Genomic DNA, 20,166 nt, shown 5'->3' on the forward strand with positions numbered 1-20,166 from the left:
CCACAGCAGGCCCCAGATCCTCAGAGCTGCCCCACAAGGTGCCACGGGACCAGGGCCGGCCTCAAGTCCTGGCCACGGGGCACGATGTGCTCAGCGTGGTGGCAGAGAGACAGGAGGGAGGAGAAAGGTTGAGGAGCATCAGGGAGCCTGAGGAAGAGAGGGGCTGGTGGGAGCAGGCTATGTCTGCGTTTTTATTATTTCTTTATTAAATTAACCAACTCCTCAAAGGCTATTCTTCTCTCTTCTTCAATGTCTATGTCGGAGTACCGGTTGTTCGCTCCTCTCTCTCTGCTTGGGGAAGGTGACGTGTCACGGGCCGGGATGATCTTTATCTGAGTGAGCTGAGGTGCCCAGGAGACGTGCTTGGTCTTGCGGGTCTTGGCTGGCCGTTGCTCCTGTGAGGTGGAAGGGCCTGGGGACGAGGTGGAAGGGCCTGGGGACGAGGGGCAAGGGTGAGCTCCCCACTTCCCAGAGGCAGCCCCCGGCTGGGGCAGCGCTGCCAGCCCAGGACGTGGCAGGCAGCAGGGACACCTGCCTGTCCAGAGACCCCCAGGGTTGGGGGTGCTGGGCCCCACCCACCAGCACAGACGCTGTTGTCCCACACTGACCCTGCTTGCTCCCTGGCCCCCTCCCCAGCAGATGACCAGTTCCCTTTCCCTTCACCAGCCCATGCCCTGACAGGGCCATACCTGGCTCTTCCTGTGCACTGTCCACCACAGGAGTCTGGTCCTTCTGCTCCGGGGAGTTGGGGCCAGAAGTGCCCACCACTATGGTCACGTTAGGCTGGGAAGGAGAGAGCAGCTGGTTGCAACACAGGGCCCAACTCATCATCCCCCAGCAACCCTCCCAAACCAGCTCTCCCTGGGGCACCTGAAGGCACAGATTCCCCTGGCATACTCAGCCTCACCCTCCCAGCCTCAGTCACACCTGCTGTGTCCGAGCCTTCCCTACCTTGCTGGGGAGTGCTGTGATGCCCTTCAGCCGCACGTTGTTCCGGGGGGAAGCCTGGATGAGCTGCCTGGGGCTTCTGCTGCTCTGAGGGTTCCCGGTGCTCGGTGCCACTCGGGGGATCTTGCCATTGACCACCGTTCTCCTGTGGGATGGGCACAGGGATGCTCAGTGCCCGGCACCGTGGCATCCTGGGCTTCACTCTCCTGCAGCAGGGAGGGGACCAGGGGGTGCTCCCCAGTGGCACGTGTCCCTCCCAGCTCCTCTCCACCTGCTGCAGGACACCCAAGCCCATCCCATGGGGCTGGATCTGCTCTTTGTTTCCCCACAGCCAGGTGAGCTGGCCATGGCCATGGCAGGTCCCTGTGCACAGGACAGCAGCAGGCAGGAGCTGGGCTTGGTTGTGGGAATTGCTTTCACAGGAGGCATCCTACTCCACCCCAAGCCTGAGCTCAGGCAGAGACCAGACAAAACTCATCACGTGTGGTTTCAGTGACCTTGAGGCAGAGTCCTGGGCTAGACATGGCAGTGGAGAGGGGGCAGTAAAACCCCCAGAGCTGGGGCAAACACTGGCCTTCCACAGCCCTCCCTCTGCTCCCCTGCACTGCTCAGGCCCACAAGGCCACTCCGCCCCCATGCAGAGAAGAGCTCTCCTTGCTAGGGCAGGGCTATCCTGCACCCCAGGAGCCAGGGATGTGTCCTCAGGTCCCCTACCTTTGGCTTTGCTGTGCGTCCTTGATGGGGGGCAGTGGCTGCAAGTACGGGAGTGTCTCGGGTTTCCTGTGGAGGGCAGAAGCCACAGGTTGGTGACAGGGGACAAACAACTCACGCCTGCTGGGGGCAGTACCGCAAAACCCACAGTCTTGTACCTCACAGACTGCACATCACAGTGTCGGCAGCCCTTGGGGACAAGGCCTCACACTCCGTCCTGATGGGCAGGGCTGAGGAGGGGGCTCAGCAGGGTCAGACCCTCCCAAGCAGACACCCTCACCCCTGTGCCTGGCACAGAGGGTCACCCCTGGCAGCCATTGAGCCCCATCCCACTCACGCAGCCCCCCCAAAGCAGAGGTGATACTCACGGGCCAGGAACCAGTGTTTTGACCGGGCGGTCACAGGACAGGCACGTGAAAGGGACTGGCAGCTGCCTAAGGAGGGGGAGACAAAAGGGCTGGCTGAGCTCCTGGGGGGACACAGCCCTGCCCACCCGCAGGCAGCAGCTCGCTGGCAGCAGCAAGGTGCTGGGCACGGCACTGCAGGGAGTCACGGCATCTGCAGGGCCAACCGTGGCTGTGGGGCCTGGTTTCTCCCCATTCCCCAACCCACTGGCTGGTGCCAGCTGAAGGGCACAGGGCCCACGCTGCCATCCCAAGCAGCCCTTGCACTGCTTGCAGTGCTTCAGCAGCACTAATGACCCCCCTGTGCCTGGCCAGGAGGGCAGGGCACCACCCAGCCCTGGGGCTCTGCGTGTCACACCCCTGCCAGGGGAAGGAGTGCCCATCTCCCAGCCTTGCTTCTGGAAGCCTTTGCAGCCACAGCCCCCTTTGCTTTGGGAGGGCTCTGTCCCACAGCTGCCCCCTCCTCATGTCTCCTGTCCTGTGCAGAACCTGCTGCTGGTGGAAGGAGAGGGTGCAGCTGCTTCATCAGCATTGCCACGGTTTGTTTGGTGGCTAAATTGGTGCAGTGCCAGGGTACCACGTGGGCACTGTCTGGGACAGCTGGAGGGAACAGCACCATCGCTGTCCCCAAAGCCATTGCCATCCCCATCCCACACACTTCCTCAGCCCAGCGGCGCTGTCACTCTCTGCCATCTTCTTCTCAAGCTCTTTGATGCTCTTCTGCCAGATCTTCTCCATCTGCTTATGGAAAGGCTTCAGCTCCAGGCGATCCAGCTGTGGACAGGTGCACACCCTCAGCCACTTGCCCCGGCATGGGACATGGCTGTCTCCAGGGAAGATCCAAGAGGGGGACCCTCAGAGGGATGCTGCCTCAGGCTGCCAAGACCCAAAGTTCCCAGTTTTGCATGAGAGGGATGAGACACCCCTCACCTTGTTTTCCATCATGTTGCTGAGCTGTTGCTGCACCTCGTTCCATTGCTCATTCTGTCCCAACACCTGGCCCTGCATCTCCTGCAGCCTCTGATCCAGCCGCTCCATGCTCGCCTCAAACTGGGTGCAACTGACTTTGCTGCCCAAGGCAGATTTCTGGCAGAGGAGAAAGGCAGCAGTGAAGAGGGGAAAGTGTTGAGGAATGACAGGCAGGGCCAGGGCATGTCAGGGGCAGAGGGAGAAGCACTCCCTCTGTACCATCGTGCCCCTTCCAGGGCAGGGTGGCCCCGTTCACCCCATCACCCCCGCAGGGTCGGTCCCACCAGACTGTACCATGTCCTTTGCCGCCAACATGTTCTGCTCCTCTGCTTTGTCCTTCAGTGTCTCCAAGGACTGGAACAGCATCTTTCAACACAGAAAGCATCCCATGACATGGCAGCAGGACTGGAGCTGCCTCCTGGTCAGCTGAGCAGCCCCTGCTCCCCCTACCCAAAATCCTCTGGGAAACGCCCTCGGAACCCCCTCAGGGCTGTGAGCAGGTCGGCAGGGGGACAGATTCCTTGTGGTCCCCTGGCTGGAGTGTGCCTGGGAGATGCTCTGACCCCACAGGACTTTCAGCCACCCACCTCAATAGCTTTCTGCTTTTCCTCACAGTCCTTCTGGAGGTTCCCTGAGACCAAGCTGAGCTCCTCACAGTCCCCTTGAATCTTCCTGACCCTGTCCTCCATGTCCTCCATGTGCTGCAGGAGCTGCTGGTCCTGCTCCAGGGTGGAAGAAAAGATGATGCTTAGCAAGGGGAGTCTGGTTCCACGAGTCCTCAGTGTCAACAGGACATCTGCACCAAGGCTTTAATTTCCTTCCATGCTGCTGACTGGTCCAAGCCAGTCTGGGGGCAGTGAGGGGCTCCCAACATTTTACAGCAAAGCACAGCCAGCCAGGGAATGCCATCAGCCCACTCCCATGGTGCCAACTCCCTACCTGGTTCCTTGGCTTTGTGATGTTCTCCACCTTGCCCACAACTATCTGCTGTGACTGCAGGGAGTCCACCTCCTCCTCGAGTTTCTCACAGCGCTGGACGAGCTCCCCCAAAAGCACTTTGTAGTCGAAGGTGCACTTGGAGCACTTTGCCTTCTCCTGCTCCTCCTGCACAATGCTCACTGTCTCCTCCAGCTCACCCAGCTGCAGGAAGGGCAGAAGGAATCTGCTCAGAGATGGGATGGATGCAACCAGCACACCTGGTTGCCGTGGGACTCGATGGCCCCAGCCAGATGGGGGATGTGGCTGGAACCCCGTCAGGACCCCTCCACTGAGCTGGCGGGTGGTGGGAGTGCTCCCCCAGCACCTCACCTTCTCCTGCATCTGGTTGGTCGTCTCGGTCACCAGCTGCTCCAGCATGGCATTCCTCATCTCCTGCTGCTCCTCCATCTTCTTCAGCTCACTCTTTGTCTCCTGCAGCACGGACCTGGCCAGCGAGATGGGGGCAGGGACTGGCTTAGCCTCCCCAGTGCTGCTCGGGCAATGTCCCTTAGCCCCAAACCAGGATGCTCCAAGGCCCTCTGGGCTTCCTTGAAGCCCTACAGAGTACAAAACCCTCTCCTGTCCTCTTACTCCAGTTGCTGACTGATCTGCTCATTGGTCTCTTCTTTCCACTTGGCAATATCCTCCCTCAGCTTTCTGATGTCGTCCTCCATCTTCTTCATCTGGGAAGGGCAGTGGTGGCAGACTCAGGGCACAGACCCCATGTTGTCCCAGCGCAAGAGCCCTTCAGCTGCAAGGGCAGACCCAGGGCCCCACATCCCGTCCCTGTCTCGATCCCACATCCCCAGTTCAGGCAGCCACACTCAAGCACCCCACAAAAGCCCAAAGATGACACCAGCCAGCAGCTCACCGATGCAAGGGTCTCCTTCATCTTCTGAGCCATCTGGGACTGTGTTGCCTTAATAATGCCAATCTCCTCCCGGAGATCCTGGTAGTCAGCCATGGCCTAGGAGACACAAGTGGTGGGGGTAAGTCCCAGTGGAAGGTCCCTGGGGACCTGCAGGACCTTGCAACCTGCCGTGGTGTGCCCAGCACAGGGGACAGTGCAGGTCAGGCTCAGCCAGGCTGGCAGGGCACTGCGGGCAGCACTCTCCATGCATCCAGCAGGGCCAGGGCTGCTGAGCCTCTGACAGCAGCAGTTCACCTGATCATGCTCCTCCATGATCTTCTTCATGTCCTCTGCCATGCGGGACTGTAGGAGAAAGGGGTGTCAGAGATGGGCCCCTGGGGAGTGTCCCTGGGGAACGTGACCTTCACCCCCACTGTGATCTCCACAAACCTGCGCCCCTGGGATCCTTGACACACCTTTGGCCTCACCACTCTCCTCATGAAGAGCCTGAGAGAAAATCTAGGAAAAAGGATTCTCGGGGGTGAGCCCCAGGGCAGCGAGTCCCCTGAGACCCCCAGCCCTGCCCTGGGGAACCCATGGCACAGGCAGGGTCAGCAGGGAGAGCCCCAGTGCCGCCTGCCGGAGCCCGGCTCTGTGCCAGAGCACTGAAGTCCATCCCAAGGGCCAGGAAGCGCTGCCAGCAGCCGAAGTGCTGCCTGGGCAGTGAGGGCAGAGTCAAGCACTGCTGAGGAAGTGGGGAGGGACTGACTGGTGGGGGAGCACCAGGGGCTCTGGGAAGAGCCACTACCTCCGGCATGAATGTCTTGATGGCTTCCATTTCCTTTTTCACTTGTTTTATGTCAGTGGCCAACTCAGCCAGTGAGGGGCCACTCAGCTCGCCCGTCCACGGCTCCTGGGCCGTCAGGTACTGCACATCCAGGTGCCCCAGCACGGCCTGCAGCAGTTTCCTCAGGGCCGCAAAGTGGACGGCTCCATTCTGGGGCATCCCGATGGCGAGATCCAGCAGCTGGGAGAGGCTGAGAGTCTCCAAGGGAGTCGCCATGTCTGCAAACACAAAAGCCTTTCTGCCCAGACAGGATCTGCCAGGGATGCTTAAAAGTGATGGTAAAGGGGGTGACCAGGAGGGATTTTTAAATGACCTATAGGGATGATATAAGGGATGCCCTATAGGGATGATAAAAGTGATGATCTATATGGATTATAAAAGGGATTGCCAATAGGGATTTTAAACTGTATGTCCTATAGAGAGGATAAAAGGGATTACCTACAGGGATTTTGAAATATATGACCTATAGGGATTCTAAAAGGGATTACTTATTGGAATGTTAAAATGTAGGACCTAGAGGGATTCTAAAAGGGATGCCTTATAGGGGTTCTAAAAGGGTTGACCTATAGGGATTCTAAAAGAGATGACCTATTGGGATTCTAAAAGGGATGACTTATTGGGATGTTAAAAGGGATGATCTATAGGGATTCTAAAAGGGGTGACCTATAGGGATGATAAAAGGGGAGACCAATAGGAATGGTAACAGGGATAAGCAAAAGGGTTGATAAAACGATAGAAGAAGTAGCCTGATCAAACGGATCAGCCAAAGCGATGAGGAAGCGGGTCAGTCGCCAGAAGGCTCCTTCCTCCTTCCTCAGCCCTCGAAGGACTGGGGCCTGCGCTGCACGTGCCCCTCTTCATCACAGCTCCCGTTGCCAGGCAACGGCCCCACCCCACCCCCAGGACACAGTGGGTCACAGAGCCATGGAGACATGAGGTCATAGAGTCATGAGGTCATAGAGTCATGGAAAGGTTTGGGCTGGAAGGGACCTTAATGCTCATCTCATTCCACCCCCCTGCAAGGGACAGGGACAGGGAAACCTTCCACTAGCCCAGGTTGCTCCAAGCCCAGTCCAACCTGGCCTTGAACACTTGCAGGGATGGGGCAGCCACACTTTTCTCTGGGCCACCTGTGCCAGTGCCTCACCACCCTCAAAGGGAAGAATTTCTTCCCAATATCCCATCCAACCCTGCCCTCTGGCAGTGGGAAGCTCTTGCCCCTTCTCCTGTCACTCAAGGCCCTTGTCCAAAGTCCTTGTCCAGCCCTTTTGGAATCCCTTTAATCACTGAACCATGCCCAAAGCTCTTCCAGGAAAGAAGAGAGCCCTTCATTGTTCTTTTATTCAGTTTAAGACTTGAGTCACAGCTAAGCCAGTTCCTCCTCTGCCATGTCAGACTCTGGTTCTGTTACAAGGCAACTCGCACTCAGCTCTTGGTTTCTTCTTGCATTGTGGAGCAGGGAATAAGCCTGGCTTTGCTGTGCCACTGAACTGTCAGTGTGAGTTGGCCCGGGCAGGACACAGGAACCCCAACAAAACCAGATAAAATCCAAACAGCACATTTATGTTTGTTACTATTTTTTTCACCGGTGTTTGACAGGGAATATACCTAATGAGCTGGGCCAGGAAAAAAAGGGGGAGATGACTCAGCAATCTGTTCCAAACATGAAAACCTATTCCAGTTGAATTTCAGGAAAATTAAGAAAAAGCTGTGTTGGAGGTGCCCCAATGGAGTCCTACAAATGGTGGAAGAAACTTAACAGGGAGAGATTGGAGGAAAAGGAAGACATCATCTCAGAGTGCACCTAGGCTGTCATGCTCAAGATATGATCATCATAACCCGGAGATTGTTTGTTTCCAGTGTTTTTCTTAGTTATACAATTGTTCTCTTGTTGACATAATATGTTTTATTATGAGAATGTGTGATTCCCTTCTCTGTATCCCTGTTACCCTTTCTTCTATTGGTTCTATGTAAACCCTTTCCTTGTTCGTCCAACCCTGCTGCAGCAGTACTGCCTAGAGATAGTTTCTCATTTGTTCATGTTTCGATAAGTTTTGCCCCTTGTTACCCTGATTGGCCACTCCTTGGATACTCCTCCCAGTCTCCACCCTTTCTTCCAGAAGGGTTTCTGCTCTGCCTTTATAAGCCGACGTCCATGTTCAATAAACGGCCATTTTGTGTCACCCTGTGACTTGCATACAGGGTGGTCCCTGTGGGTCTTGCTCAAGGGGGGTTATAGCTCTCCCCCAGTCAAAGCTGCACTGTTTAGACTGACATGCAGCATGCAGGGAACAGCGTGGGATTGTTGTGTGCTCGTGTACAGCCAGCTCTGGGCAGGGAAGGGCCCTGCACCGGCCCTAGTCATGACCCTGCTCCAGGATAGAGGACAGTGGAGGTGTAGCTGTCATGGAAATTCCGGAATAAAGCTCCTTAACAGCACTAGAACATTAGGAAGCAGGCAGCACTTTATCACAGAGCTGGACCACAGTGCCAGCTGCAGGGGGAGAGCTCCAAATAAATGCCAGCCATGGCTGAAGATGGTAGATGAACTGGCCAGGGCTATACATATTCATGAGGAAAGCTTTACAACTTGTTACTTTAGGCGGCCACGGGGCCCAAAACCTGGGTTGGGCTGCCCTGACTTGTTACTTTAGGCGGCCAGAGAGCTCAGAAACTGCGTTGGGCCACCTTGGCTCGTTCCCAAGGCAACGACAGCGCCCTTTCCCCGGCCCAGCCGAGACAGTGCTGTGGGCTCATGTCCTTCCTCCGCTGGGACAGGGCGCGGCTCTGCGGGAGTGGGGACAGGAGGGCCCCGTGCCCGGCGTGGGTTCCCCGTGTCCCCCTGTGCCTGTGTGTCCCCCGCCTCGGGGGCTGCTCCTGCCCGGGATGGCCCGGCCCGGCCGCAGGGCCCCGCCGGGCCGGGGCAGGATCAGCGCCGGGCTCCGGGACACGCCGGGGGTGCCCGGCTGGAAAGCAGCTCTGCAGAGGGGGCCTGAGAGGGACGGCTGGGCAAGGGGCTGCCCGCCCCCGGGGAGAGGAAACCCTGTGGGCCAGCCCCTGCTGCTGCCCCTCTAGAAAGGGACCGCAGGAGGAAGAGGGCAGATGAGCTTGGAATCTGCCAGTGCCCAGATGAAGGCACAGCTCTGCTGGGCCCTGCCATCAGGGCTGGCACTCGGGCATGGCTCAGCCCTGCTCTTGAGGGGCCGTCCGGGCTGACTGGAAGGATTTCAGGCAGCCTCCGAGACCAGCAGCCCCAGCAGTGCCAGCCAGGCTCTCCGGGGATGTGCCTGTGGCTTCCCAGCCCTCCGGGGCAGAGGGCTCTGCAGCCCCCGGGGCCTGAGCACACCCTGGGCTGCTCCTGGTTCCACAGTAGGCCCCAGATCCTCAGAGATGTCTCACAAGGTGCCACGGGACCAGGGCCGGCCTCAAGTCGTCGCCGCGGGGTACGATGTGCTCAGCCTGGTGGCAGAGAGACAGGAGGGAGGAGAAAGGTTGAGGAGCATCAGGGAGCCTGAGGAAGAGAGAGGCTGGTGGGACCAGGCTTTGTCTGCATCTTTATTATTTCTTTATTAAATTAACCAACTCCTCAAAGGCTATACTTCTCTCTTCTTCGATGTCTGTGTCAGAGTACTGGTTGTTCACTCCTGTCTCTCTGCTTGGGGAAGGTGATGTGTCACAGGCCTGGATGATCTTTATCTGGGTGAGCTGCAGTGCCCAGGAGACGTGCTTGGTCTTGTGGGTCTTGGCTGGCCGTTGCTTCTGTGAGGTGGAAGGGCCTGGGGTCGAGGGCAGCAATTGCCCCGAGACCCCCAGCCCTGCCCTGGGGAGCCCATGGCACAGGCAGGGTCAGCAGGGAGAGCCCCAGTGCCGCCTGCCTGAGCCAGGCTCTGTGCCAGAGCACTGAAGCCCATCCCAAGGGCCAGGAAGCTCTGCCAGCGGCCCAGCGAGGGCAGAGTCAAGCACTTCAGAGGAAGTGGGGAGGGACTGACTGGTGGGGGAGCACCAGGGGCTCTGGGAAGAGCCACTACCTCCGGCATGAATGTCTTGACGGCTTCCATTTCCTTCTTCATTTGTTTTACGTCAGTGGCCAACTCAGCCAGTGAGGGGCCACTCAGCTCGCCCGTCCACGGCTCCTGGGCCGTCAGGTACTGCACGTCCAGGTGCCCCAGCACGGCCTGCAGCAGTTTCCTCAGGGCCGCAAAGTGGACGGCTCCATTCTGGGGCATCCCGATGGCGAGATCCAGCAGCTGGGAGAGGCTGAGAGTGTCCAAGGGTGTTGCCATGTCTGCAAACACAAAAGTATTTCTGCCCAGACAAGATCTGCCAGGGATGCTTAATAGTGATGGCAAAGGGGTTGACCAGGACAGATTTTTAAATGGATGACCTATAGGGATGATATAAGGGATGCCCTATAGGGATGATCTATATGGATTATAAAAGGGATTGCCAATAGGGATTTTAAACTGTATGTCATATAGGGAGGATAAAAGGGATGACCTACAGGGATTTTAAAACATATGACCTATAGGGATTGTAACCGGGATGACTTATAGAAATGATAAAATATATAACCTATAGGGATGATAACAGGGATGAGCTATAGGGATTCTAAAAGGGATTACTTATAGGGATGATAAAATATATAACCTATAGGGATGATAACAGGGATGAGCTATAGGGATTCTAAAAGGGATTACTTACAGGGATGATAAAATATAGAACCTATAGGGATGATTACAGGGATGAGCTATAGGGATTCTAAAAGGGATGACCTATTGGGATTCTAAAAGGGACAACTTATTAGATTGTTAAAGTCTATGACCTATAGGGATTCCAAAAGGGATGACCTATAGGAATGATAAAAGGGGAGACCAATAGGAGTGGTAACAGGGAGGAGCAAAAGGGTTGATAAAATGATAGAACAAATAGCCTGATCAAACGGATCAGCCAAAGCGATGAGGAAGCGGGTCAGTCGCCAGAAGGGACTGCTTATAGGGATGATAAAATATATAACCTATAGGGATGATAACAGGGATGAGCTATAGGGATTCTAAAAGGGATTACTTATAGGGATGATAAAATATATAACCTATAGGGATGATAACAGGGATGAGCTATAGGGATTCTAAAAGGGATTACTTATAGGGATGATAAAATATATAACCTATAGGGATGATAACAGGGATGAGCTATAGGGATTCTAAAAGGGACAACTTATTAGATTGTTAAAGTCTATGACCTATAGGGATTCTAAAAGGGATGACCTATAGGAATGATAAAAGGGGAGACCAATAGGAGTACATTTATGTTTGTTACTATTTTTTCCTCCGATTTTTGACAGGGAATATACCTAATAAGTGGGGCAAGGAAAAAAAGGGGGAGATGACTCAGCAATCTGTACCAAACATGAAAACCTATTCCAGTTGAATTTTGGGAAAATTAATAAAATGTTGCACTGTTTAGACTGACATGCAGTGTGCAGGGAACAGCGTGGGATTGTTGTGTGCTCGTGTACAGCCAGCTCTGGGCAGGGAAGGGCCCTGCACCGGCCCTAGTCATGGCCTTGCTCCAGGATAGAGGACAGTGGAGGTGTAGCTGTCATGGAAATTCAGGAATAAATTTCCTGAATTTATTCAGGAAATTTCTAGTGCTCCTTAACAGCACTAGAGCATTAGGAAGCAGGCAGCACTTTATCACAGAGCTGGACTACAGTGCCAGCTGCAGGGGGAGAGCTCCAAATAAATGCCAGCCATGGCTGAAGATGGTAGATGAACTGGCCAGGGCTATACATATTCATGAGGAAAGCTTCACAACTTGTTACTTTAGGCGGCCACGGGGCCCAAAACCTGGGTTGGGCTGCCCTGACTTGTTACTTTAGGCGGCCAGAGAGCTCAGAAACTGCGTTGGGCCACCTTGGCTCGTTCCCAAGGCAACGACAGCGCCCTTTCCCCGGCCCAGCCGAGACAGAGCTGTGGGCTCATGTCCTTCCTCCGCTGGGACAGGGCGCGGCTCTGCGGGAGTGGGGACAGGAGGGCCCCGTGCCCGGCGTGGGTTCCCCGTGTCCCCCTGTGCCTGTGTGTCCCCCGCCTCGGGGGCTGCTCCTGCCCGGGATGGCCCGGCCCGGCCGCAGGGCCCCGCCGGGCCTGGGCAGGATCAGCGCCGGGCTCCGGGACACGCCGGGGGTGCCCGGCTGGAAAGCAGCTCTGCAGAGGGGGCCTGAGAGGGACGGCTGGGCAAGGGGCTGCCCGCCCCCGGGGAGAGGAAACCCTGTGGGCCAGCTCCTGCTGCTGCCCCTCGAGAAAGGGACCGCAGGAGGAAGAGGACAGATGAGCTTGGAATCTGCCAGTGCCCAGATGAAGGCACAGCTCTGCTGGGCCCTGCCATCAGGGCTGGCACTCGGGCATGGCTCAGCCCTGCTCCTGAGGGGCCGTCCGGGCCGGCTGGAAGGATTTCAGACTGCCCCTGAGACCAGCAGCCCCAGCAGTGCCAGCCAGGCTCTCCGGGGATGTGCCTGTGGCTTCCCAGCCCTCCGGGGCAGAGGGCTCTGCAGCCCCCGGGGCCTGCGCACGCCCTGGGCTGCTCCTGGTTCCACAGCAGGCCCCAGATCCTCAGAGCTGCCCCACAAGGTGCCACGGGACCAGTGCTGGCCTTAAGTCGTGGCCACGGGGCACGGTGTGCTCAGTGTGGAGGCAGAGAGACAGGAGGGAGGAGAAAGGTTGAGGAGCATCAGGGAGCCTGAGGAAGAGCAAGACTGGTGGGACCAGGCTCCTTTTGCATTTTTATCGGTTTTTTATTTACTTAATAAAACCAAAAATTATTTTCTGGCAGGCTGTTGACTTTTCTCTCTTCTAATTTGACGTGCCAGGTCGGGCCGTGTAGGAGCAGGTCCCGGTGCACTCAGACGCCGCCACAGAGCTGCCGAGACCTCTGCCCTGGAGGCCTGGGAAGCCCTCCGAGGGGGCCTGGGTGACACTGCTGGGCACCCAGTCCTGTCCGGCAGACTGGGGGGAGGTGGCGTCTCACGGGCCGGGATGATCTTTATCTGGGTGAGCTGTGGTGCCCAGGAGACGTGCTTGGTCTTGCGGGTCTTGGCTGGCCGTTGCTCCTGTGAGGTGGAAGGGCCTGGGGACAAGGGGCAAGGATGAGCTTCCCACTTCCCAGGGGCAGCCCCCGGCTGGGGCAGCGCTGCCAGCCCAGGACGTGGCAGGCAGCAGGGACACCTGCCTGTCCAGAGACCCCCAGGGTTGGGGGTGCTGGTCCCCACCCACCCACCAGCACACAAGCTGTTGTCCCACACTGGCCAGGGCCATCTCCCCACCTTGCTCCACCTCCATCCCCAGTCACCCCATCCACCAGTCCTCCTGCTCCATCCTGTTTCTGCCTCTTCATCCCACCCCAGTCCCCCACGGCAGCCTGCCCAGTTCTGCACACACAGCCCTGCTTGCTCCCTGACACCTCCCCAGCAGTTAACCAGTTTCCTTTCTTTCCCCCAGCCCATGATGGGGCCATACCTGGCTCTTCCCGTGTGCTCTCCACCACGGGAGGCTGGTCCTTCTTTACCTGGGAGCTGTGGCCACAATGTCCCACCATCTTGTCCACCTTAGGCTGGGAAGGAGAGAGCAGCTGGGGTTCAATTCAGCCTCCCCCAGCAACCCTCCCAACCCAGCTCTCCCTGGGGCACCTGAAGGCACAGATTCCCTCTGCATACTCTGTCTCACCCTCCCAGCCTCAGTCAGCCCTGTCATGTCCATGCCTTCGCCATCCCTACCTTGCTGGGGAGTGTCATGAGGCCCTGCAGTTGTGCACTGAGGCGGGGGCAAGGCTGGATGCGCTGCACCGCGTGGCTGAATCTCTCAGGGTCCCCACCGGTCTGGGGCACTCGGGGGACCCTGCCATTGACCACTGGTCTCCTGTGGGATGGGGCACAGGGATGCTCAGTTCCCAGCACAGGGCAGTGCATGGAACTCCTTTCACACGAGGCACCCAACTCCCCACCAAGCCTGCACTCAGGCTGAGAACAAACATATCTCATGTGGTTTCAGTGACCTTGGGGCAGAGTCCTGGGCTAGACATGGCAGTGGAAAGAGGGCAGTAAAACCCACAGAGCTGGGGCAAGCACTGATCTTCCACAGCCCTCCCTCTGCTCCCCTACACTGCTCAGGCCCACAAGGCGCGTCTGCTCTCACGCAGAGAAGAGCTCTCCTTGCTAGGGCAGGGCTATCCTGCACCCCAGGAGCCAGGGATGTGTCCTCAGGTCCCCTACCTTTGGCTTTGCTCTGCGTTCTTCCTGGGGGGCAGCGGCTGAAAATATGGGAGTGTCTCAGGATACCTGGAGAGGGCAGAAACCACAGGTTGGTGACAGGGGACAAACCACTCACGCCTGCTCACGGCCCCCAAACACCACAGGCTTGTAGCACACAGCAACCCTTGCCTGTAGCCCTTGGGGACAAGCACCCACAACACCTCTTGATGGGCAGCTTTGAGGAGGGGGCTCAGCAGGGTCAGACCCTCCCAAGCAGACACCCTCACCCCTGTGCCTGGCACAGAGGGTCACCCCTGGCAGCCATTGAGCCCCATCCCACTCACGCAGCCCCCCCAAAGCAGAGGTGATACTCACGGGCCAGGAACCTGCGTTTTGACCGGGCGGTCACAGGACAGGCACGTGAAAGGGGCTGGCAGCTGCCTAAGGAGGGGGAGACAAAAGGGCTGGCTGAGCTCCTGGGGGGACACAGCCCTGCCCACCCGCAGGCAGCAGCTCGCTGGCAGCAGCAAGGTGCTGGGCACGGCACTGCAGGGAGTCACGGCGTCTGCAGGGCCAACCGTGGCTGTGGGGCCTGGTTTCTCCCCATTCCCCAACCCACTGGCTGGTGCCAGCTGAAGGGCACAGGGCCCACGCTGCCATCCCAAGCAGCCCTTGCACTGCTTGCAGTGCTTCAGCAGCACTAATGACCCCCCCTGTGCCTGGCCAGGAGGGCAGGGCACCACCCAGCCCTGGGGCTCTGCGTGTCACACCCCTGCCAGGGGAAGGAGTGCCCATCTCCCAGCCTTGCTTCTGGAAGCCTTTGCAGCCACAGCCCCCTTTGCTTTGGGAGGGCTCTGTCCCACAGCTGCCCCCTCCTCGTGCCTCCTGTCCTGTGCAGAACCTGCTGCTGGTGGAAGGAGAGGGTGCAGCTGCTTCATCAGCATCGCCACGGTTTGTTTGGTGGCTAAATTGGTGCAGTGCCAGGGTACCACGTGGGCACTGTCTGGGACAGCTGGAGGGAACAGCACCATTGCTGTCCCCAAAGCCATTGCCATCCCCATCCCACTCACTTCCTCAGCCCAGCGGCGCTGTCACCCAAGATCCTGTTCTCAAGTTCCTCCATCTTCCCCTTCCAGATCTCCTCTAACCGATTTCGGAAATACTTCAGCTCCCCACGATCCAGCTGTGGACAGGTGCACACCCTCAGCCAACTGCCCTGGCAGGGGTCGTGGCCAGCTCCAGGGAAATTCCTCAGCCTGCCAAGTGTGCCAGTTTCTCACGGCAGGGACGAGGCACCGCTCACCTTGTTTTCCATCATGTCCTTGAGCTTCTGCTGCAGCTCATTGCAGTGCTGCTTCTGTCCCTTCACCTGGCCCTGCATCTCCTGCATCCTCCCATCCATTTGCTCCATGCTCGCCTCAAACTGAGTGCAATCGACTTTGCTGCCCAAGGCATCTTTGTCCGCTTTCTAACAGAGGGGAAAGGCAGGAGTGAAGAGGGGAAAGGGTTGAGGAATGACAGGCAGGGCCAGAGATTGTCAGGGGCAGAGGGAGAAGCACTCCCTCCGTGCTATCGTGCCCCTTTCACGGCAGGGTGGCCCCGGTCACCCCACTCCCCCCATGGGGTTGTCCCACCAGTGGAGAGGCAAGGGGCTTGCACTTGGTCTGGAAATCCTCCCTCTCCCAGGCCACTTCTGCCAAACAGCCCCCAAGGGACAAGGGGCATTTGTCACCCTGCCCAGGAAGCCCTGGGCTGGCACAGAGGGCCCTCGAGACTGTACCATGTCCATTGCTGTCAACATGTTCTGCTCATCTACTTTTTCCTTCTTCAGCTTCTCCAAGGACTGGAACAGCATCTTTCAACACAGAAAGCATCCCATGAAACCGCAGCAGGGTTGCAGCTGCCTCCTGGCCAGCCTGGCACCCCCTGGTCCCCCTACTGATAAACCCCCAGGAAAGGCACTTGGAAGCTCCACAGTGTGTGAGCAGCTTGGCAGGGGGACAGATTCCTTGTGGTCCCCTGCCTGGAGTCTGCCTGGGGGATGCTCTGACCCCATAGGACTTTTACCCACCCACCTCAATAGCTTTCTGCTTCATCTGACAGTCTGTCTGGATACTCTCCGAGATGTAGCTGAGCTTCTTGTATTCCTTTTGAATCTTGCCGAATGAGTCTTCCATGTGCTGCAGCAGCTGCTGGTCCTGCTCCAGGGAGGAAGAACAGGAGTGGTGCTGAGCAAAGGGAGTCTGTTTTCCCCACAGAGGCAGATCCGTGTTACTCAGCCTGTGGTCAGAAGCCCTCACTGTCAACAGGACATTTACACCAAGACTTTAATTTCCTTCCACGCTGCTGACTGGTTGCAATGAACAGACCTGGGTGCTGTGGGGTTTGATGGCCCCAGCCAGATGGGGGATGTGGCTGGAACCCTCTCAGGACCCCTCCACTGAGCTGGCAGGTGGTGGGAGTGCTCCCCCAGCACCTCACCTGAGCATTCAGCTGGTTGGCTGTCTCAGTCACCAGCATCTCCAGCATGGAATTCTTCATCTCCTGCTGCTCCTCCATCTTCTTCAGCTCACTCTTTGTCTCCTGCAGCACGGACCTGGCCAGCAGGATGGGGGAAGGGGCGGGCTTAGCCTCCCCAGCGCTGCTTGGGCAATGTCCCTTACCCCCAAACCAGGATGCTCCCAGGCCACCTGGGCTTCCTAGAAGCCCTCTAGGCTACTAAACCCTCTCCCATTCTCTTACTCCATTTGCTGAGTGATCTGCTTGCTGATCTCTTCTTTCCACTTGGCAATATCCTCCCTCAGCTTTCTGATGTCATCCTCCATCTTCTTCATCTGGGAAGGGCAGTGGTGGCAGAGTCAGGGCAGACCAAGGGCCCCACACCTGGTCCCCAGCCCGAGCCCAAATCCCCAGCTCACAGAGCCACACTCAAGTGCCCCACAAGAGCCCAAAGGTGACACCAGCCAGCAGCTCACCGATGCAAGGGTCTCCTTCATCCTCCGAATGTCATCTTCCATGTGTGTCTGTGTCACCTTCATCCTGTCAATCTCCTCGCGGAGATCCTGGCAGTCAGCCATGGCCTAGGAGAGAGGGGTGGTGGGGGTGAGTCCCAGGGGAGGGTCCCTGGGGACCTGCAGGACCTTCCCCCTGCCGTGGTGTGCCCAGCACAGGGGACAGTGCAGGTCAGGCTCAGCCAGGCTGGCAGGGCACTGCGGGCAGCACTCTCCATGCATCCAGCAGGGCCAGGGCTGCTGAGCCTGCGACCGGCACAGCCGAGGCCACTGGCTGCTGCCTCAGAGCCACAAGTGTCTTATGGCAGCAGTTCACCTGGTCAAGCTCCTGCTGGACCTTCTTCATGTCCTCTGCCATGCGGGACTGTGCAGCCTTTAACTTGTCAATCTCCTGCAGATGCTTGGAGTCAGCCATGGCCTAGGAGAAAGGGGTGTCAGAGATGAGCCCCTGGGGAGTGTCCCTGGGGAACACGACCTTCACCCCCACTGTGGTCTGCACAAGACCTGTGCCTCCTGGATCTTCCTGATGTCCTCTGACACACGGGAATGTTCGGCCTTTATTGCACCAATCTCCTGAGAGACAGTCTAGGAAAAAGGGTTCTCGGGGGTGAGCCCCAGGGCAGCAAGTCCCCCGAGACCCCCAGCCCTGCCCTGGGGAGCCCATGGCACAGGCAGGCTCAGCAGGGAGAGCCCCAGTGCCGCCTGCCCGAGCCAGGCTCTGTGCCAGAGCACTGAAGCCCATTCCAAGGGCCAGGAAGTGCTGCCAGCGGCCCAAGCGCTGCCTGGGCAGTGAGGGCAGAGTCAAGCAGTGCTGAGGAAGTGGGGAGGGACTGACTGGTGGGGGAGCACCAGGGGCTCTGGGAAGAGCCACTACCTCAGAGACAAGTTTCCTGCAGGATTCCATCTCCTGCTTCATGTCCTTCATGCCCCTGGCCAACTCAGCCAGTGAGGGGCCACTCAGCTCGCCCGTCCACGGCTCCTGGGCCGTCAGGTACTGCACGTCCAGGTGCCCCAGCACGGCCTGCAGCAGTTTCCTCAGGGCCGCAAAGTGGACGGCTCCATTCTGGGGCATCCCGATGGCGAGATCCAGCAGCTGGGAGAGGCTGAGAGTCTCCAAGGGAGTCGCCATGTCTGCAAACACAAAAGCCTTTCTGACCAGACAGGATCTGCCAGGAATGTGCAAAAGCGATGGCAAATGGGATGACCAATAGGGATTTTAAAATATATGACCTATAGGGATGATAAGGGTGATGCCCTATAGGGATGATAACCGGGATGACCTATGGGGATGAGAACGGGGATGACCTATGGGGATGATAAAAGGGAAGACCTATATGGATTTTAAACTATGTGACCTATGGGGATGATAAAAGTGATGACCTATAGGTGATGGAAAACGATGTGCCCTATGGGATGATAAAAATGATGACCTATAGGAATTCCAAAAGGATGACTTATAGTATGATTCAGTTGAATACTAACCTTAGGGACGATAACAGGAGCTTATTGGGATGTTAAAAGGGATGACCTATAGGGATTCTAAAAGGGATGACTTATTGGGATGTTAAAAGGGATGACCTAGAGGGATTCTTAAAGGGGTGACCTATAGGGATGATAAAAGGGGAGACCAATAGGGATGGTAAAAGGAATGAGCAAAAGGGTTGATAAAACAATAGAAGAAGTAGCCTGATCAAACGGATCAGCCAAAGCGATGAGGAAGCGGGTCAGTCGCCAGAAGGCTCCTTCCTCCTTCCTCGGCCCTCGAAGGACTGGGGCCTGCGCTGCACGTGCCCCTCTTCATCACAGCTCCCGTTGCCAGGCAACGGCCCCACCCCACCCCCAGGACACAGTGGGTCACAGAGCCATGGAGACATGAGGTCATAGAGCCATGAGGTCATAGAGTCATGGAAAGGTTTGGGCTGGAAGGGAACCTTAATGCTCATCTCATTCCACCCCCCTGCAAGGGACAGGGACAGGGACACCTTCCACTAGCCCAGGTTGCTCCAAGCCCAGTCCAACCTGGCCTTGAACACTTGCAGGGATGGGCAGCCACACTTTTCTCTGGGCCACCTGTGCCAGTGCCTCACCACCCTCAAAGGGAAGAATTTCTTCCCAATATCCCATCCAACCCTGCCCTCTGGCAGTGGGAAGCTCTTGCCCCTTCTCCTGTCACTCAAGGCCCTTGTCCAAAGTCCTTGTCCAGCCCTTTTGGAATCCCTTTAATCACTGAACCATGCCCAAAGCTCTTCCAGGAAAGAAGAGAGCCCTTCATTGTTCTTTTATTCAGTTTAAGACTGGAGTCACAGCTAAGCCAGTTCCTCCTCTGCCATGTCAGACTCTGGTTCTGTTACAAGGCAACTCGCACTCAGCTCTTGGTTTCTTCTTGCATTGTGGAGCAGGGAATAAGCCTGGCTTTGCTGTGCCACTGAACTGTCAGTGTGACTTGGCCCAGGCAAGACACAGGAACCCCAACAAAACCAGATAAAATCCAAACAGCGCATTTATGTTTGTTACTATTTTTTCCTCCGGTGTTTGACAGGGAATATACCTAATGAGCTGGGCCAGGAAAAAAAGGGGGAGATGACTCAGCAATCTGTTCCAAACATGAAAACCTATTCCAGTTGAATTTCAGGAAAATTAAGAAAAGGCTGCACTGTTTAGACTGACATGCAGCATGCAGGGAACAGCGTGGGATTGTTGTGTGCTCGTGTACAGCCAGCTCTGGGCAGGGAAGGGCCCTGCACCGGCCCTAGTCATGACCCTGCTCCAGGATAGAGGACAGTGGAGGTGTAGCTGTCATGGAAATTCAGGAATAAAGCTCCTTAACAGCACTAGAGCATTAGGAAGCAGGCAGCACTTTATCACAGAGCTGGACTACAGTGCCAGCTGCAGGGGGAGAGCTCCAAATAAATGCCAGCCATGGCTGAAGATGGTAGATGAACTGGCCAGGGCTATACATATTCATGAGGAAAGCTTTACAACTTGTTACTTTAAACGCCCACAGGGCTAAAACCTGGGTTGGGCCACCTTGGCTCGTTCCCAAGGCAACGACAGCGCCCTTTCCCCGGCCCAGCCGAGACAGAGCTGTGGGCTCATGTCCTTCCTCCGCTGGGACAGGGCGCGGCTCTGCGGGAGTGGGGACAGGAGGGCCCCGTGCCCGGCGTGGGTTCCCCGTGTCCCCCTGTGCCTGTGTGTCCCCCGCCTCG

At 57.2% G+C, this 20,166-nt stretch overlaps 2 protein-coding genes across 4 annotated transcripts; both read right to left on the minus strand.

Annotated features, from left to right (window-relative positions):
• Positions 1-178: 178 nt before the first annotated feature.
• Positions 179-10,518, minus strand: LOC113994906 (glutamine-rich protein 2-like). Of its 2 annotated transcripts, none has more exons than XM_027734437.2 (16): positions 9,736-10,518; positions 5,311-5,379; positions 5,176-5,223; positions 4,882-4,977; positions 4,602-4,693; positions 4,341-4,455; positions 3,972-4,172; positions 3,620-3,751; positions 3,327-3,398; positions 2,994-3,149; positions 2,722-2,837; positions 2,028-2,093; positions 1,663-1,728; positions 952-1,093; positions 690-783; positions 179-433 (listed from the first exon to the last, which is right to left on the minus strand). In XM_027734437.2, exons 1-16 carry the CDS (start codon positions 9,988-9,990, stop codon positions 195-197), a joined length of 1,959 nt encoding a protein of 652 aa, XP_027590238.2. In that variant the 5' UTR covers positions 9,991-10,518; the 3' UTR covers positions 179-194. The 2 variants fall into 2 exon arrangements, with proteins under 2 accessions (XP_027590238.2, XP_039245192.1); XM_039389258.1 differs by lacking the exon at positions 9,736-10,518 and adding an exon at positions 5,669-6,693.
• Positions 10,519-12,488: 1,970 nt separating this feature from the next.
• LOC113994904 (glutamine-rich protein 2-like) lies at positions 12,489-18,409 on the minus strand. Of its 2 annotated transcripts, XM_039389259.1 has the most exons (16): positions 18,391-18,409; positions 17,835-18,340; positions 17,465-17,545; positions 17,277-17,378; positions 16,925-17,029; positions 16,692-16,783; positions 16,431-16,545; positions 16,025-16,147; positions 15,730-15,804; positions 15,253-15,417; positions 15,020-15,132; positions 14,325-14,390; positions 13,971-14,036; positions 13,476-13,617; positions 13,219-13,312; positions 12,489-12,829 (listed from the first exon to the last, which is right to left on the minus strand). In XM_039389259.1, the coding sequence occupies exons 2-16, from the start codon at positions 18,087-18,089 to the stop codon at positions 12,522-12,524; spliced, it is 1,902 nt and encodes a 633-aa protein (XP_039245193.1). In that variant the 5' UTR covers positions 18,090-18,340; positions 18,391-18,409; the 3' UTR covers positions 12,489-12,521. The 2 variants fall into 2 exon arrangements, with proteins under 2 accessions (XP_039245193.1, XP_039245195.1); XM_039389261.1 differs by lacking the exon at positions 13,476-13,617 and having other exon boundaries at positions 12,740-12,829.
• Between the last annotated feature and the right edge of the window lie 1,757 nt (positions 18,410-20,166).

This window comes from Pipra filicauda, unplaced genomic scaffold (genome assembly GCF_003945595.2).
Source record: "Pipra filicauda isolate LSUMZ 115617 unplaced genomic scaffold, ASM394559v2 scaffold71_size5581439_pilon, whole genome shotgun sequence".
In the NCBI taxonomy this organism is placed as follows: Eukaryota; Metazoa; Chordata; class Aves; order Passeriformes; family Pipridae; genus Pipra; species Pipra filicauda.

What these genes read in the sequence shown, in the direction of transcription:
- LOC113994906 (XM_027734437.2), bottom strand. Translation starts at nt 9,990, where the DNA reads ATGGCAACACCCTTGGACACTCTCAGCCTCTCCCAGCTGCTGGATCTC. An exon ending in CAGATCAGTCAGCAACTGGA is followed by an intron (nt 4,456 to 4,601) that starts GTAAGAGGACAG and finishes CTCGCTGGCCAG; the next exon opens with GTCCGTGCTGCAGGAGACAA. An exon ending in CCAACCAGATGCAGGAGAAG is followed by an intron (nt 4,173 to 4,340) that starts GTGAGGTGCTGG and finishes CCCTTCCTGCAG; the next exon opens with CTGGGTGAGCTGGAGGAGAC.
- LOC113994904 (XM_039389259.1), bottom strand. Translation starts at nt 18,089, where the DNA reads ATGGCGACTCCCTTGGAGACTCTCAGCCTCTCCCAGCTGCTGGATCTC. An exon ending in GCAGGAAACTTGTCTCTGAG is followed by an intron (nt 17,546 to 17,834) that starts GTAGTGGCTCTT and finishes CCTTTTTCCTAG; the next exon opens with ACTGTCTCTCAGGAGATTGG. An exon ending in TCCAGCAGGAGCTTGACCAG is followed by an intron (nt 17,030 to 17,276) that starts GTGAACTGCTGC and finishes CCTCTCTCCTAG; the next exon opens with GCCATGGCTGACTGCCAGGA.